Source organism: Meriones unguiculatus, chromosome 17, assembly GCF_030254825.1.
Source record: "Meriones unguiculatus strain TT.TT164.6M chromosome 17, Bangor_MerUng_6.1, whole genome shotgun sequence".
Taxonomy (NCBI): Eukaryota; Metazoa; Chordata; class Mammalia; order Rodentia; family Muridae; genus Meriones; species Meriones unguiculatus.
In genome coordinates this window covers 95,653,201-95,669,397 of record NC_083364.1, presented here as the reverse complement: position 1 = coordinate 95,669,397, position 16,197 = coordinate 95,653,201, and the positions used below count along the sequence as shown (strand labels likewise).

At 44.0% G+C, this 16,197-nt stretch overlaps 1 protein-coding gene across 3 annotated transcripts in view; it reads right to left on the bottom strand.

Moving 5' to 3' along the window:
• Positions 1-710: 710 nt before the first annotated feature.
• The window catches only part of Morc3 (MORC family CW-type zinc finger 3), a 36,850-nt gene continuing 21,363 nt past the window's right edge, over positions 711-16,197 (bottom strand). The window contains exons 10-17 of one of the 3 annotated variants that reach the window (XM_060370764.1): positions 15,048-15,152; positions 12,663-12,785; positions 12,478-12,552; positions 9,954-9,999; positions 8,620-8,783; positions 5,290-6,175; positions 3,399-3,556; positions 711-1,995 (exon numbers count right to left, since the gene is read on the bottom strand). In XM_060370764.1, the coding sequence (XP_060226747.1) occupies positions 1,842-1,995; positions 3,399-3,556; positions 5,290-6,175; positions 8,620-8,783; positions 9,954-9,999; positions 12,478-12,552; positions 12,663-12,785; positions 15,048-15,152 (1,711 nt within the window). In that variant the 3' untranslated portion in view covers positions 711-1,841. The remainder of the gene's footprint in view (positions 1,996-3,398; positions 3,557-5,289; positions 6,176-8,619; positions 8,784-9,953; positions 10,000-12,477; positions 12,553-12,662; positions 12,786-15,047; positions 15,153-16,197) is intronic. The other 2 variants (XM_060370765.1, XM_060370766.1) reach the window with 2 other exon arrangements.

Genomic DNA, 16,197 nt, shown 5'->3' with positions numbered 1-16,197 from the left:
CCTTCATTACAACTTCTCATTGTTATTGGCGTAGGAACAGGAGGATCACTCACCTAACCCCATGCACCACATGAAGGGCCACACTGTTCTCTTCATAAATCCCCTTCCAGTCTCTTTTGTTTAAAGGGTAAAAGAAGTGAAAACAGTTTAAAGAACCAGTTTTGCCAAAAAAAAAAAAAAAAAAAAAAAAATTATTTTGGAAATTCTATGATTGAGTTCTCATTAAGCCACATCATATAAAATACATTGTCAAGGGCATGGCCAACCAAAAGAAACATGGCATCTCTGAGAACTCTTGCATGAGCCTCAAACATCCACAAAACATCCGTGACTTACAAAGGTGCTGTCATTTGTGGATTTCACAAACACTTTCATGATGGGCTAAGCATGTGGCTCAGCCGTAGAGTACAAGGCTCTGAATTTGTCCTCCGGAGCCTTGAAAACAAGGAGAGGGTTTCTTCTGGGGCACACATCACACTCTCAAGAGCAATCAGCTGGCCTTACTGAAGGGAAAGTCTTAAGTCTTCAGAGCATGGTCCATAACTAATACAGTAAACTAAATGCAACTGAGGGCCTAGTGGTCACGTGTTTAAACATCTGACGCTAACACCGACTTCTTCAGAAGCACTGGTGAGGATGTCACTATATGTACTTGACATATTTGAAGAGAAAATCAGCTTCATACCAAAAATAACTTTCAATCACGTTCATCAAGTAAATAAAAACAAAAACTTCATTTATTTGCAATTTCCAGAAGGTAACATACATAAAGATCTAATGCTGTATACAACAGATGGATAATTAACTACACACACAAGATGAGTATGTACTAAATCTTCATAAACAAAAGTTAAAATAAATAGCAACAATAAAACTTTGGGAAAAATAACACATTCTAGTTGTGGAAAATATGATTCTTAATTATATACAGTTACATATGTAAAGCCATCTCTTTAGATTGCACAGAACTTAGAACTTGGGACCAGTAAAAGCATATTTACGGCATGTGTGACATTATAATCCCAGGCCCCTTTGTGATTAACTCCAGGATAAAAAGCACTTACATTCATAATATAGTAAAAGATACGCAGTACTGTTTGAGAGAGACTGCATTCTCAGATTACATTAACCTGCAGTAACCTTACAAGGCTATACAGGAAATTTCACAAAAAGAAATCTCAAATAATTATTGCGCCCACTTCATGCTGAATCAACAGCCAAAAATGGGTTTTAAAGTAAACATGGTTGTCACTGGATATTTTTAACACTTTGAAGATCTTTTCTTTGTCCCAGAAAACACTTTTACTTGACGATTAGCAATCTCAGCACAAGAAAAAGCCAGACAAACGCAGCTAGCATTGGCCTTCCTCTCTCCTATGAATAGAATTATTTCAGAGACAGGAATTTATAGAAAACAGCACTAACACTCAATTCCCTTATAAGCACACCCCTATCAGGAGTGTCATTACATTATTTCAAAATCTTCCTTATGCTCATTTAAAGAAACAACAGTAGCGACATATCCATTTATATTATGGCACAGCCCTGGATTTTGAGAAAAATACATTTTAGGGAGCCAGAAAAATTGCACAAACCATAGTAACAACCTGAAAAGCTCTTGGTGAAAAACACCAATCTTTAGGGCAATAAAAAAATATGTGTGGGCTTAATACAAATATTTACATTCAGAACAGAAGCTAGCTATTACGCTGCTTGATACCAGCAATTCACAGATTATGTCAAAAGTTGTGTGTCCACAGTGACTGGGACACTAGAATGCATAGATTCTTCAGCTTGCTGCCTGTCACTGAACTCCGCACTGAGGAGTGTGCGCAGACACTCTAAGCACTGCTGATCTCACTCATCTGCTCCACCACTTGTCCTAGAATCTCATCTACTACATCAACGTCGTAATTGACTTGCTGAAGATCCAGATCAGGCACAATCATAGCTAGCAGCTGTCCTACGTTGACTCGAAGAGAGCGGAGTTTGAGGCTGCAAATACAAACACGAACTGCTTAGGTGAGTACACAATATAAATGGCTTCTCTTACGGAACTTAAAAGGGAAAATAAAAAAAAATCTCTGTGGAATGATAGAGAACAAAATGAAAAGTACAAACTCCCTTCAGAACTGGATTTAATGATCAATTGATTTCATTAGATGCTAGGCTAAATCCAAGAAGAATGTTTCATAAAACTAGTGGCTCTTGAGACTACTTGGACTAGCAAAACAACACAATCAGATGTTATTTCCAATTTCCTATCACCTGGACAAACAGCAATAAGCTGGTGAAAACTAAAACAGAGTTTGAATTTTACCTCCCCACTGAGGAAAATAAACTCAATTGCTTTTTAATTGGTTTCTGGAGACAAGGCTTCTCTGTGTAGGCCTGGCTGTCCTGGAACTTGTTCTGCAGACCGGGCTGGCCTGGCATTCACAGAGGTCTGCCTGCCTCTGCCTCCTGAGTGCTAGGATTAAAGGTGTGCACCAACACCTCAAGGTTCCTTAATTATGTATAAAAGGAAAAAAAAATTCTATGGTCAAGTAAGTTCCCAAAAGTTTGGTCTGAATAATGTTAAGCGGGCTTTGTGAAATCGTGAGCCTTCTCTGTATCTATTTGTCCTAGTAGGCTTTACTGTAAAGTTGACAGAGCCTAGAGCCCTCTCAAAGAAACTTCAGGGAGTCCAAGTTAAGCATGAGTCAGGAAGTGAGCAGGCATCAGCCCTCCTCTAGGCTTCCTGCCTCCAGCTCCTGTTCTGACTTCCCTCAATCAAGGACTGTGGCCTGTGAGCATAAGCCAAAAACACTCTTTCCTCCCCACGTTGCTTTTGGTCAGAGAAGAAGCCAACTGAGATAGGATAATTCATTTACTGTTTAGACTTGTAGCTCTTATAGAGAACCTGGGTTCAGTTCCCAGCACCCACATAATAAATAGCTGAGACCCTGTACCAAAAAGAACAACCCCACCAAAAACCTAAACAAAAGCACAAGCATGAATATCCAATATATAGATAGCTCTTACTTGCGTAGGGTAATCATCCGTTGTTTTCTTGGTTAACAGGATGTAACTACATACATATTTACGTATATTTATACATAGAGAGAGACAGGCAGTCAGAGACAGTGTGTCCCATGTCACAGTCATGGCGAAATTCAGCCCACTTTCAAAGACTAAGCCCAGTTTTCATTCTTCACCCAAATAATCCAAACCATTTTCTATCCTGTAACTTAGCAACCTGAAGCAATAATGATGTGTCCCTTCGCTGAGCCTGCCTTCCGCAGTTCTGCGGGGACTACAATGCCTGTCAGTGGCTGTTTGAAACCAGTGTCTACGGAGCACGTGCGCCCCGAGAAAACCAGTGTGCGACAACTCCAGCCTGCAGAAAACTCCAGTACCTTTCCCCATCCACACAACTGACGGGCTCCTCAGCGTTGCTTGAAGTGGAGACATCAGCTCCTGCCTGCTGACTTGTAGATTTCAGCTGCTCGATTTCAGTTTTGAGTTCTTCACACTGAGAATGAACATGAGATTTCTCTATTTCCAATAACTGAGCCTGACCAAAAAACAAATTTTATAAGCAGAACATTTAAAAAATACACTCCAAGTGCAACTTTAGGATAAGAAATGGAAGAACCACCCTGATGAAATGATCAGCTGCCAAAACACACCAATCCCCACGTGCCCAGCAATGCTGGTTTCTCTTTGACCCCGAGTAGAGATGGAGGGCCTTGCCCTTACAGCAAACCTTCACTGAGCTGCGTTCCAACCCCCGGTAACTTCCCGTTAGACACGTTTCCTATCATTTTACGGTGAGGACAGAGGTGCTGACTACCATGCGACAGGCTGTCCGTGTCCCCGAGAATGAACAGCAAGATGCTGGCGTGCTCACGTGATGCGGGCTCCTTCTATCCACTCCACGGCACCACGCTCCCGACAGCCTGCGCCGCGCACAAGAGTGTGGATAAGGGCTGCAGAGATGGCCTGAGGATCCCTCCACTACTGTAGTCCCAGGTCCTGGAGCACCCAACCCCGATTCTGGCCTCTTGGGCACCAGCCAACCAACTTTAAAACTCTAACTTGACACTAGGTGTGGTGTGTGCACGTATTTAACCCCAGCTCTTAGAAGGCAGAGGCAGGTGGATCTCCCTGGGTTTGTGGCCAGCCTGGTCTACACATCATGTGCCAGTCTAGCCAGGGCTACATAAGACCCTATCTTAAAAACAGAACACTTTGCAAATTTGAGTAACAGGCCATATGCATAGGCCACCACTCACATCCTGAAAATTAATGTTTTCCTTCTTCCTCAGAAGAAAAATCCTTCAACAGTAAGCACATTTCCCAGACTCGATCAGCCCTTGAATACAGACAAGTCTTCTTTTCTTGGCCTGGGGCGCCGGCCTGGGGCGCCTGCCTTGGGCACAGCTGCTCTAAGAAGCCCCTCTCGGCTGGAGCCTGGCTGAACCGAGGAGCTGCCACTGCACCTGGACTTCGCCCTCCATAAAAGAAGGGTGCTATTGTTCACACGCCCAACTCTGACCACAACGAGTAAAAGGTATTCGCTCTCCAGCAACGTCCCGTTCACTACAGGAAATTCACCACACCCAGCCATGCCCCATTATTTTCTAGTACTCTCAAACCTTTTTCATTTTGTTTGGTTTTGGATAGCATCGGGAGAGGAAACCAAGGATAGCCAAGGAGGGGAAACGAGGTCTTATATGCAGCCCAGGCTAGCCTCAAAGTTACCATGTATCAAGGATGACCTAGAACTTCTAATCTTTGACTCTATATCCCAAATGCTGGGACTAGAGATATTGACAACCATACCTGGCTTAATATGTGTCATTCCTTCATTTACTTCTTCATTTGTTGTGTGTATGGGCAGGCCAGAAGCTGACTCCTGGGGTCTTCCTTGATTACTGAGGCTCCACTTTCATTTACTGAGGCAGTCTCTCTTCATAATCCTAGAGCTTGTCATCCCCACCCCTGCCTCACAAGCGCTGAGGAACAGTGAGCTGCCCCATCCAAGGGGCTTTTATGTAGGTGGTAGGGATCTGAACTCTAGTCCCTATGCTTGCAAGACAAAGGCTTTCTTCACCAAGCCACCCCATTAGTCCCTACTTTAGACATTTAAGAATCAAAAAATGCTTCTACAAATCCCTCTATGCCTCCAGAAGGCCCACTCCCCAGCTAAGAAGCAAAGGAGGAGGAGGCACTCAATAAACCAGTTATTCCAGGACAGCATACACCAACCTAGCACATGCTAGACAGTGACTGCTGGCAACTCACCTCACTTTTATACTGGTCCCTCTCCACAGTGCACTTGTCCAGCTGTCTGAACACATCATCAAGCTGCACAGCCATCTCGTCCATCTCACTTTTACTCTCAGCACCAGAACACTGGCTGCATTCGGTCTTCACATGCTGCAGAGTGCTACACTGTTTCTTCAGCCTTTCTATTTCTTCCAAAGCTTGCAGATACTGAGATCCTACATGGTCTGGGCTTTCAGATTTACCATTAACACTTTCAAGTAAAAACACAGTGTCAGTTTCAGTGGCCTGGTGGCAAGTTTCCTTCTTCACATACTTGTCATTCATCTCTAATATCCTTTGCTGTAAGACTTTTATCTGCTCAGTGAACACTTGACACTGTCTCTTGTATTCATCTCTTTCTTGGGTGACTGAAAGCAGCTCGCTTCTCAGTTCCTGAATCTGACGGCCAGCAGCATCTGCTGACTTCTCCAAGGAGTCCTGCACCTTTGCCCTAGCATTTACACAGGACAGTGCCGATGTATCATTTGACGCAGCCACGTCTTCCACACTTTCTTCCTTTTTCACAGTCAGACCCGGTACTTCCGTCTGGGTGGAGACCGCAGTGCCCTGCTCACACCTGGAGGTGGAGGTGCTTGTTGCACTAGCCTGGACACAAGGGTCAGGCCCATCTATCAGCTCCACCTGAGCACCACTCTGCTCAATGTGAATCTGTTCTGATTTGACCTCGATTTCATGATCTACTACAGGCGGATCTACTGCAGGTTTGGGGGTGCTATTCTCTTCTAAAATGATGACATCTTCATCATCATCGTTTTTGTAAGATGAATTTTCAAATGGAGGATTATTTAATCTCCGAGTCTTTGCATTCAGAACTGAACGAGCACTAAGCTTCCGCTTCATGCTGGAAGAAAGCGTAAACATAAAATGTTAAGTTTGTAACAATTTAGTGAAGGCAGGGCTCCTCTGGCTCACCGTGAGAGTACAGGCAAGGAGAACACCGCACCAAGAGGCTTGTTTTGATGGTGGCAGAAATGTGCAGGGATCCCTCACATCCTGGCAGAACAGACAGAAGGTGGGGGCAGGCTACACACGCTCTGACCTATCCAGTGAGGTACACTTCTTCAAAGCTTCACAGTCCTCTACGACAGCACCACTAAGAAATAAGTGTGCACACACAACCTCAGTGGGAGAATTCACACTGAAAGCACAGTGACCTGTTAACAAACAATTATGTTAACAACTCTCTAAGTATCTTCAAATTCTGGGATGTCTTACTTTTCCAATATCACACCATTCACTGAATCAATGATGCGAATTACTTTCTCCTTTTACTATTAGCAAGTAACTGACTATTGAGATCTCTGTCTCTGTTTTGTTGTTGTTGTTGAATGTAGCTCTGGCTATCCTGAATTCAGATCCCCTGCCTCCCCTGGCTGACCCTGGGATTTCCTCAAGAGCATCTCCACATGGTCTACACTGACACCTCTTCCCATGTGGTCTCCAGCACTATCATATGGCAGTGTCTGCTGTCCCACTGTCCCTTTCAGGAACACTTGCATATAAGATGCTATACTTAATGACTTTGTTTGGCATGAGACAGAGCTTGTGCAAGACCTCCTGACCTCAGGCTTCCTTTCTTCTTCATCTTCTCATCTGCTGTCCACCTCCCACATAGGACCTCGTCACTGTAAATTTCATATAAAATAATTTCCCCTAAATTAGAGATTGTCTTGAGGCTAGGAGCTAGCTTAGGAGGTTAAGAACACTTGCTGTTTGATAAGAAGGGCTGAGTCCAAATCCCTAGCACTCATGAAAAAAATCTGAGCAGGTGCCTGCAACCTCACCACTGGAGGGTGGAGACCCAGGAACTTACTAAACAGCCATCTAAAACAGTGAGGTGCCGGTTCAGCCAGAGACCTTGCTTTGAGCATGATGTGGACAGGGACACCACAGGATGCTTGATATCTTCTCTAGCCTCTGAAAGAACATACACACACTTGCATGTAAACGGCCTCATTTTCTTTATTTTTCCTGGGGTTCCAAGCTTCATGAGGTTTGGGGATGGAACCCAAGGCTTTGTGCAGAGGAGGCAGGCACTCCACCAACTGAGCTATATCATCTGGTCCATAGTTACTAAGTTTTCACAGCTTCCCAGTGAATTTATTCAGAGTAACCTCTCCAGCACAATCATTGTATTTATCTATCTATCTGCATACCTACCTACCTATCCATCTATTTATTAATTTATTTTCCCATGAACTGGGGTCTCAGGTATTCTGCTCAGGCTGGTCTTGAACTTGCTATGTAGGCAAGAATGACCTTGAACTTCTGGTCCTCCTGCCTCCACCTCCTAAGGGCAGAAATTTCAACCCCACACCTACTTTTGTACAGTGCCAAGGACTGAACCCAAAACGTTCCCGCATGGTAGGCCACCACACTAATCACTGAACTCATCCCCAATTCCACTTTGAGAATGTGAAGGCCACACAACCTCGCAGAAAAGCCTGGTCTTGCTGCCTCCCAGTGTCTTGTCTCAATGTTTCTCTTAACAGACATCGTGTCAGGGTGTTTTATAACAAGGAAAAATGACTAAGATGGACACAGGTCATTACGAAAGCAGTGATGTTTACACCACATATTCTAACAGGCCACCAGACCTTAGCACAACTGACACCATGTTAGAGGCACCATTCTGACCCTAAAACCCAGCACACAGGCCCCAACACCTGCCAGAATGGGAACAAATTGCTAATCCATCACCAATCCTAGTTCCAAGAGTCAGGAACTTTGCTTTTGGGCTTCTGTAGTTCTGCTAACTGAAGTGTATCGACCAGAATGTGGTTCCTGTGCCTCGTGAACCATAGGGATGTGCTCCCACCATTAAGCTACAGACCTGGGGCTGTATGAGAACCTACAATTCTCACTTTGTAGCTCCAAACTAACTTGAACAAATAAATTAAGCTGCCAAGGAGCTAGGGTTATAAGCACTTGCCCCCAACAGAGCAAGAGTTAGAGATCTGACCAAACCTCCTAATACATCAGACACAGACACACACACACACACAACACTGTGCTCTTGTTCTTACCCCTGCTCTTGTTCAACATAAAGTTGTACACATGCTGGCCCTGTGAAGGTGAACTCCTGAGTACTGAGAGTCCCAGCATTACCCACCCAGTTAAAGTTTCTTCAGCTAATTTAAGTATGTGGTTGAAGAAGGGAGGAGGGGATCCTGGAGAATTTTCTCATTCCTGTGAACTGCAATCTCTTGGAACTGCGTCACTTCTGCACAAGAGGTGCAAGGCGCTCCCCCCGTGCTCCACACTGGGCATACTCTCATCACTAACCTGTTGCTCTCAGCTTCAGTCTGCGGTGAAGCAAGGTGGTTGTTTATAAGCCTTGTTGTGAAGAGATTCCCCACATCTGGAAGGTGTGGCCTTGGCACACTCTCCTTCACAGTAGAAAAGCTCGGACTTGAAACATTTGTCTGATATAATAGTTCATGATTAATCTGTTGGACGAAAAAAATGGATCTTAGAGAAACTTTATTTATTTATTTATTTATTTATTTATTTTGAGAAAGGGTTTCTCTTTGTAGCCTTGGGCTTAGAAGATAAAACAAAAATATTTTTTGAAAGTTGGAACAAAAATTAAGGTACTAATATACTACCTTCAAAAACTGAAAGTAATCCCATTATTCTTTCTCCTACAGATGGGTCTCCCCGTAACACTACACCAGAAAGCACTGCAATGCAACTATTAGCAAGCACACAGGCCCAGGGCAGAATGGAACTTCCTACCCAAGATATTGCTGAGCCCAAGTGTCCCACCCACTACCTACAGCTTCTCAAGACGCTGGCCCCACCTCAGCCTCCCGTGTCAGCCTCCCTAGTGCTAATAAGCACATAGGTGGGTCTCACACAGCTCTCCAGTGAGTTGCCCGTATACAAATGGGTGGGGCCATTCATTGGAGCACATTTGACATAGGAACCATATCTTCAAAGAAAAGTGGCCCGTGGCTCAGAGTTCAAAGCACTGGCTGCTCTTCCAGAGGACTCTGGTTCAACTCCCAGCCCCACACGGCAGTTCACAACTATCTATTACTCCAGTTCCAGGGGATCTGAGACCCTCATATAGACATATCCAATAGCAATACAATATACATTAAAATAAAAGGAAATTTATAAAGAACCCTGACCCTCCCTGAGAAGCCACCAATAGTCACTCCAGCTCCCTGCTACAGGCTGGAGTGCTGGCTACTTTGACCCTGTAGAGGCAGCCACAGCTGCTCTGCCCACGCCATTCCTCCTGGACCTCACCTTTTTCCTATTGTTTTCTGAACTTTAGGGGAAGGGCTGTGATATCCACATCCCACTTTTGGCTGTGCGCTCTACAGACATGTACTGTCTCTATTTCAGCAAGTGTGAGTTTCCCACTAGATTCTTAAAAGGCTGCCTTCCCTCAGTAATGCCCCACTCACCAAATATTAACTCAACCATCTAAGCTGTTGAGCTAGGAAGACTTGGGAAACACAGCAAGAATGAGGGCAAAACAAAACAAAAAATGGTACATTCAACAAATTCCTTTACACTGGTAATAAAAGTCCAGAACTTTACTATTGAGCATCAGTAACCAAGCACTTTAAAAATTAAGCCAGGTATAAAATGTAAGAATTCATTACCTGAGGGATCATTTCCAGTTGTCTGATCCTGTATTTCTCCTTGCTGCTTTAAAAGAAAGATGAAAATGAACATCTTGATATTTACACTGTTACTATTTAACAATCCTATTTTCAAATGAAGTCATTATTTCACTACTGAGTTCTTCAAGTATCTACAATTAGCTTAGCTTCAGTTTCACTGTGATCACTGGTGCGCATTTAGAGTAGAATAACAACCACGTACCTGCATACACATTTTCCCTTTAATTAAAAAAATATAAATAAGTAAAATTCTTAGTAACACCAAATGCATGTCTGAGCAAGAGTTCATACACAAGGACAGCAAAGACTTTCATTCTTTCAAAGCTGCTGCTAAAACTAAGTAAATGCTGGCATATACAGAGGGCTGGGGCTGTGCCTCAGGGAGTGGAGTGCCTGCTGAGCAAACATGAGGAACCAAGCTCAGATGCCCAAGTAACAGCTGTACGTGACAATACACCTCAGCCCAGGGCTGGTGGGGTCTGGAGGATCTCTGGCTGACTAGCACAGCTCACTAACGAACTCCAGTCAGTTAGAAACCCTGCCTCAAACGGGATAGCCTGCTGCAGTGGTGTGCCTTTAGTCCCAATACTTGGGAGGCAGAGGCAGGAGGATTTCTGTGAGTTCGAGGACAGCCAAGGCCTACATAGCAACACTCCATCTATGAGAGAAGAGCACAAATGAGAAAGACAGCTGAGAGTGACCCATGCTCTCCACATACAAACACACAAGTATCACACACAAATGGAATACATGGCAAAGGCACAGGAGAGGTTCTTAGCCTTCTACATTCTGTGTATTAAAATAGTCCTACAGCTCCCCTATCCCACCTCCATTTCCTGTTTATCCCTGTCACACCACTTCAGATGGACAAATGCCTGTACAATCTGAAAACATAGCCATGACCTCTGGCACAGCCATAACTACTGGAAATGGCGAAAGTCATGGAGCCAGCACAGCTGTTTGATACAATTCCAGCAAAGCTGAGCCAAAATATTGAAATTGCTGTCATTCTGTCTCTTACTTTTCGGTCTTTGGTCTCTGCATGTTGCATGCTTAAGAACTTTCTGCATTATGATTCATTTTACGTCTTCTCCTGAGAAAATGCTATCTGAGGCTTTTTAGGAAGGTCCTAAAAATAATTAACTAGCCACTATTTGGAAGTCTTCCTTATGCCCTTGAGATCATTAGGCACAGATAAGCACATAGGTAGAAATTTCTCTATGAGGCTATTACTCCAGATATCTTCTTGGGGTACCCAGCCCTAAGCAAACTCTAACAGTATAACTAATTAATGCAGGGTAAACAGAAACACCTGACAAACACTGACTGCCCAGAACAGGTTAAAGACTCAAGGCTTCCTTTTACAATAAGCTTAGAGCTCCCTGAAACCTTAATTTAAAGCTAGGGGGTCATGCAGGGCACACCCCTGGAGGAACAGAACTCAGTAAATAAAATAGACTGAATAAAATAGCCTTCTCCTTTATAGCACATGTGATGAAACAATATGGTAAAAGAAGTCAGGCGTCAGTAGTTGTTCCCCATGAAAAAACAGTGCAGATATTTCTATTTGTCTGGAGTGCTTTCACACTGGGAGCACTGCCGGCCTAAAAGCAGGCTGTCATATAGTAAATGTGGCTTTTTTTTTTTGGAGATTTTTTTACATTCTTTAAATTGGAATTATAAGGCTAATAATAAAAATAAAATTTATTCTGTTTGTATTTTCTAATTGTGACTGAACTTGTAACCCTGGACATGTAACAAAAAAATCAAAGACTCTGTACTTCTTAGGAAATCATTAGTCGTCTTTGTTCTCTGAAAGCTCTATGGCACCTGGTTGCCAGTAAGCCAGAGCTGAAACCATCCCGACTTCCCGTTGCCGGGCCTGTCTCCCGTCTCCTTCCCCTGGGCCTCCTTAGCTCCCTGCAGTCACCCTGCTGACAATGGCGGCAATGCAGACCTCCTTTACAAACCTTCCTGAGCCATCCTGCCTCCCCTGCGCCACCAGAAGCAATCTCCCCTCTGAGCTCCAACACAGGGCCGACTCCAGCCATTGTTTTAGTTGTTCTGCCTGCATGCATGCTTGTACACGGATGTGCAATGCCCATGGAGGCCAGAAGAGGGTGCTGGGTCCTCTAAGACTGTCATTTCAGGTTGCTGTGAGCACCACATAGGTGTGAGGAGTCAAATGTGGGTCACCTGAGTCCAGGCCCATCAACTCATGGTTAGCACACGTCACCGTTTCTGTCAAGATATAAGCTCCTAACAGGACTGTTTACGTACAGCTCATCTGTGGCTCAAAAGGCCGAATCCTTCAGGGAAATGTATGAATGCAGGGCACTAAACATCAGTCCCCACAGCACACGGGGAAATAGAAGCAACACTTGCTACTGTGCTCACCACACCTGCAGTCACACCTGTGCTGGTGGAAACGGGGACAACTGCAGGCAAATTATTGCTCCTGGTCTGGGCACCATTTGTCACCAGACTCATATTCAACACTCACGTCTTTTTGTAGGTTTTTTCATAGGTGGGATGTACCAAATCCTCATCTTCAGGTTCTTCTGGAACTTCACAATTTCTAGACAGAAAAAAAAGATCACATGGGAATAACACATCACCAGTTCTGTTCAGTCACCTCCAACAGTACTTTCTGCCTTTCCAGAAAGGGCACTACCAACTATATGGTACCTGAACTGTGGGTCAGGGTTATTGGAGCAATACCATTTTTCTGGAAGCTGATCTATCCCATCTGGTAACTTTCGCCACTTTAGACAAGCATCACACTGAACCCACGTCTGATCAGGACGCTTCCTTCAACAAAACAAGAACAAATATTAAAGCAGGAATTAGCAACTCTTCAGTATTTCATTTATTTTCTAAGTTGTTTCCACACTAAGTATCTGCTTATTTCCAATCCTGAAACCTGTGTGACTGAACTGTATTTACTGTATGTAAAATTAACTTTTTAAATTTTGGCAACTTTCAAGAGGTTATGGTCACCTACCAATTTGAATGAACAATTTAAGTATCTTCTTTAATCCTAGCACTTGGAAGGCAGAGGGTGTCTGTAAGTTCCAGGCTACTCAGGGGTATAGTGAGACCCGGCCTTTAAAAGGGGCGGTGGTTGGTAGTGGTACAATCTTTTAACCCCAGTACTTGGAGGACAGAGGTGGGTGGATCTGAGTTTGAGGCCAACCAAGTCTACAGAGAAAGAAAGTTCCTGGTCAGCCATGGCTACAAAGGAAGCCCTGTCTCAAAAAATAAGAGGTGGAGAGTGGGAGAGGGAGAGAGACGGTCTTAGGAAGAAATTATATACAGCTATCTAGAGAAAGAACTCATTGGATAAGAGCACGTGTGCTTTCTGAAGGAGCCAGGTAGAAGTCCCAACACACACTCGGCAGCTCACAACCTCGGTACCTCCAGTTCCGGGGTTCCAACAGCCAGGTGGACACCAGACACTCATGGGGTAGACAGACAGACATACAAGCAACACACCCAAATACTTAAGTAAGAAATATTTTCAAAAAGCAATTATGAAGACTCATTTTATATAAGATTTTCTCTTTGAGACAGTGTTTCAACTCTAGACTGACATCACACTTTTTCCCCCTTCTTTATATGGCCTTTTGAGTCAGGCACTCGTTAGTCAGACTAGGCTGGCCTCCAACTTAAGAGAGCCACCTACCTCAGCCCCCTGAACACTGAAACAGAATGCAGACAGCCTCAAATTCTTCATCCTCCAGTGGCAGGCTGCTGAACGCAGGATCACACACCTGAGTCACCAGTAACTTTTGTCTGTATATGTTTGCTGGCATGCTTGCTGACGTGTGTACATGTGCTTGTGTAGGCCAGAGGTCAACCTGCAGTGTCTCTCTTTAGCACACTGTACACTTGTCTTTTTTGAAGCAGGTTCTCTCGCTGGCCAGGAACTCACCACATATGCAGGGCTGACTAGCCAGCTACAAAGCCCTACAGGAATTACACATGCAGGACCCCGGGTCCAGCTAGGTCACCTGGGTTCTAGCATCAATGCAGAGCCTCATCCTTGCCAGCAAGCACTTTATTGACTGAGCTGTGTGTCTATTTCCTCTCTAGTAAGTTTTCAGTGCAGTTTTTAAACAGTGGGGTATGAGCGTTCAAAGCCTGGGGCACATGCTTTCTTTGATCCCAGCACTGGGGAGGCAAAGGCAGAGGAGCCCAAGTTCAAAGGCAGAGTAGACTTGGTGAGTCCTTGCTGCAAACCACACAAAACAAGAGCTGGCCTAGACTTGGCGGCGAGTGTTCTGTGTGAACAAGGCCTTAACAACATAAAACTTTTCAAATGACCTCAGTGTTTACAAAGTAACAAGTAAAACTAACCTAGCAACCCTGCTTTCATAAGATCACTAAACTAACTTTGTGAACTAATTAGCTTGCCAAATACCAGCAGTTTTTGTGGCTAAAAAGGTACGATCCAGTACCATGGTTATTGCGGCCTATCACTGCATAGGGACTTTACTCACTGTTCATTTACAGACTGCTAGTGTGTGCTACGCGTACTAATAAGCACATGCCAGGCGTCATACTGCCCAGTCTTTTTTTTTTTTTTTCATTTACTTTATTGTTTCATTTTGTGTATAAGAATTTTGCATGTATGTCTGTGCAGCATGTGATTAGCTGATACCTAGGTTGCCACAAGAGGGTACAGGACTCCTGGCACTGGAGTTAGACAGTTGTTGAGCCACCAGGTGGTGCTGGGAGTAGACTAGAAGCTGAGTCCTCTGAAACAGCTCTTAGCCACTGGGCAATCTCTCCAGATCCAGGGCATCCAACACCCTCTTCTAGTCTCTGTCAGCACTAGGCATACATGGTACAAAACACACACATGCAGGCAAATAAAATTAAATATACATAAATTTTTTTTTAAAAGATGAAATAAACAATATCAACAGATACCAGCTCATTAACTTGGAGAGTATGGATTCACCTTTAGTATGAGCCCTGGATCTGTGAAAGGCCACAGCAGCGCCACCATCTCTAAAAGTCCCTCAGGACTCAGTATGCGGTACTTAGTACTCAGCACTCAGTACTTACTGTATGTCTTCAACAGGCAAACTTAGAGGGTATTCTGAATTTTTTTTCACTTTCATTTCATTCCAGTAATCATTCAGCTTCTCTCCTAATGCTAGTATTGTAAGCCTTAAAAAAAAAAATAACATTAATTCAAGAAAAAAAATCAATTCAAGATCAATTTTAAAAAGTAAACATATAACAAAAAATTATTCAGTAATGAGTGTAAGGGTATTATGAGCCAGGTGTGGTGGCGCACATCTGTGATCCCAGTACTTGGGAAGCAGAGGCAGATGGATCTTGTGAGTTCGAGGCCAGCCCAGTCTATAAAGACAGCCAGGGCTACACAGGAAAACCCTGTCTCAAAAAGCCAAAAAGAATATTGTGAGTAGAAAGGAAAAATTCTAACAGTATGGCTAATAAATAACATTCACAGATGCTCATTTTCTTTCAGTGTCGACCATGTAAGTCCCTTGATCATCTAGGCGGACAGCAGGGGAACAAAAAGGGAGAAGAGGGGATGGGGTGCCCTGGAGGGCAGCTCAGCACCAGTGTACTTGTCTACTGCGCATAAAGTAAGCAGAAGAGGAGCGGCCGCCAGGCCCTCTGCTGACGTGCAAGCTACCAGTTGCTGAGAGGAGCAGAGGTTCCTGCATTTCAATCCCAGCTAATGAGAGCTCAGCTTTACAGCTGTACATGCTGCTGCTGCTTTTTTTTAAGTTTTTGAGACAGGTATTTCCACATATTCCTGTCTGTCTTGGAATTTACAATGTGGACCAGGTGGACCAGGCTAGCCTCGAACTCACAGAGATTTGCCCATCTCTGCCTGCCAAAGGCTGTACAACCATGCCCAGCCAACACCAGATTTTAAAGTCAACGTGACATTCAGAATTTAAAACAAAGCTTTTTTTAAAAACTGGCTCTTCAGCTGGGCAACATGGCACGTGCCTTTCATCCCAGCACTGGAAGGCAGAGGCAGGCAGATCTCTGAATTGGAGGTCAGCCTGGCCAACAGAGCTAGTTCCAGGGCAGCCAGGGCTACACAGAGAAACCCTGTCTTTAAAAACCAAAAAATAAATAAATAGCAACAAAAACTGGATCTTATATTTAAGTCTGGCAGGTTAATTTTATAGACAACTACCACCATGAAACTTATTCCAATTCAATTCCTTGA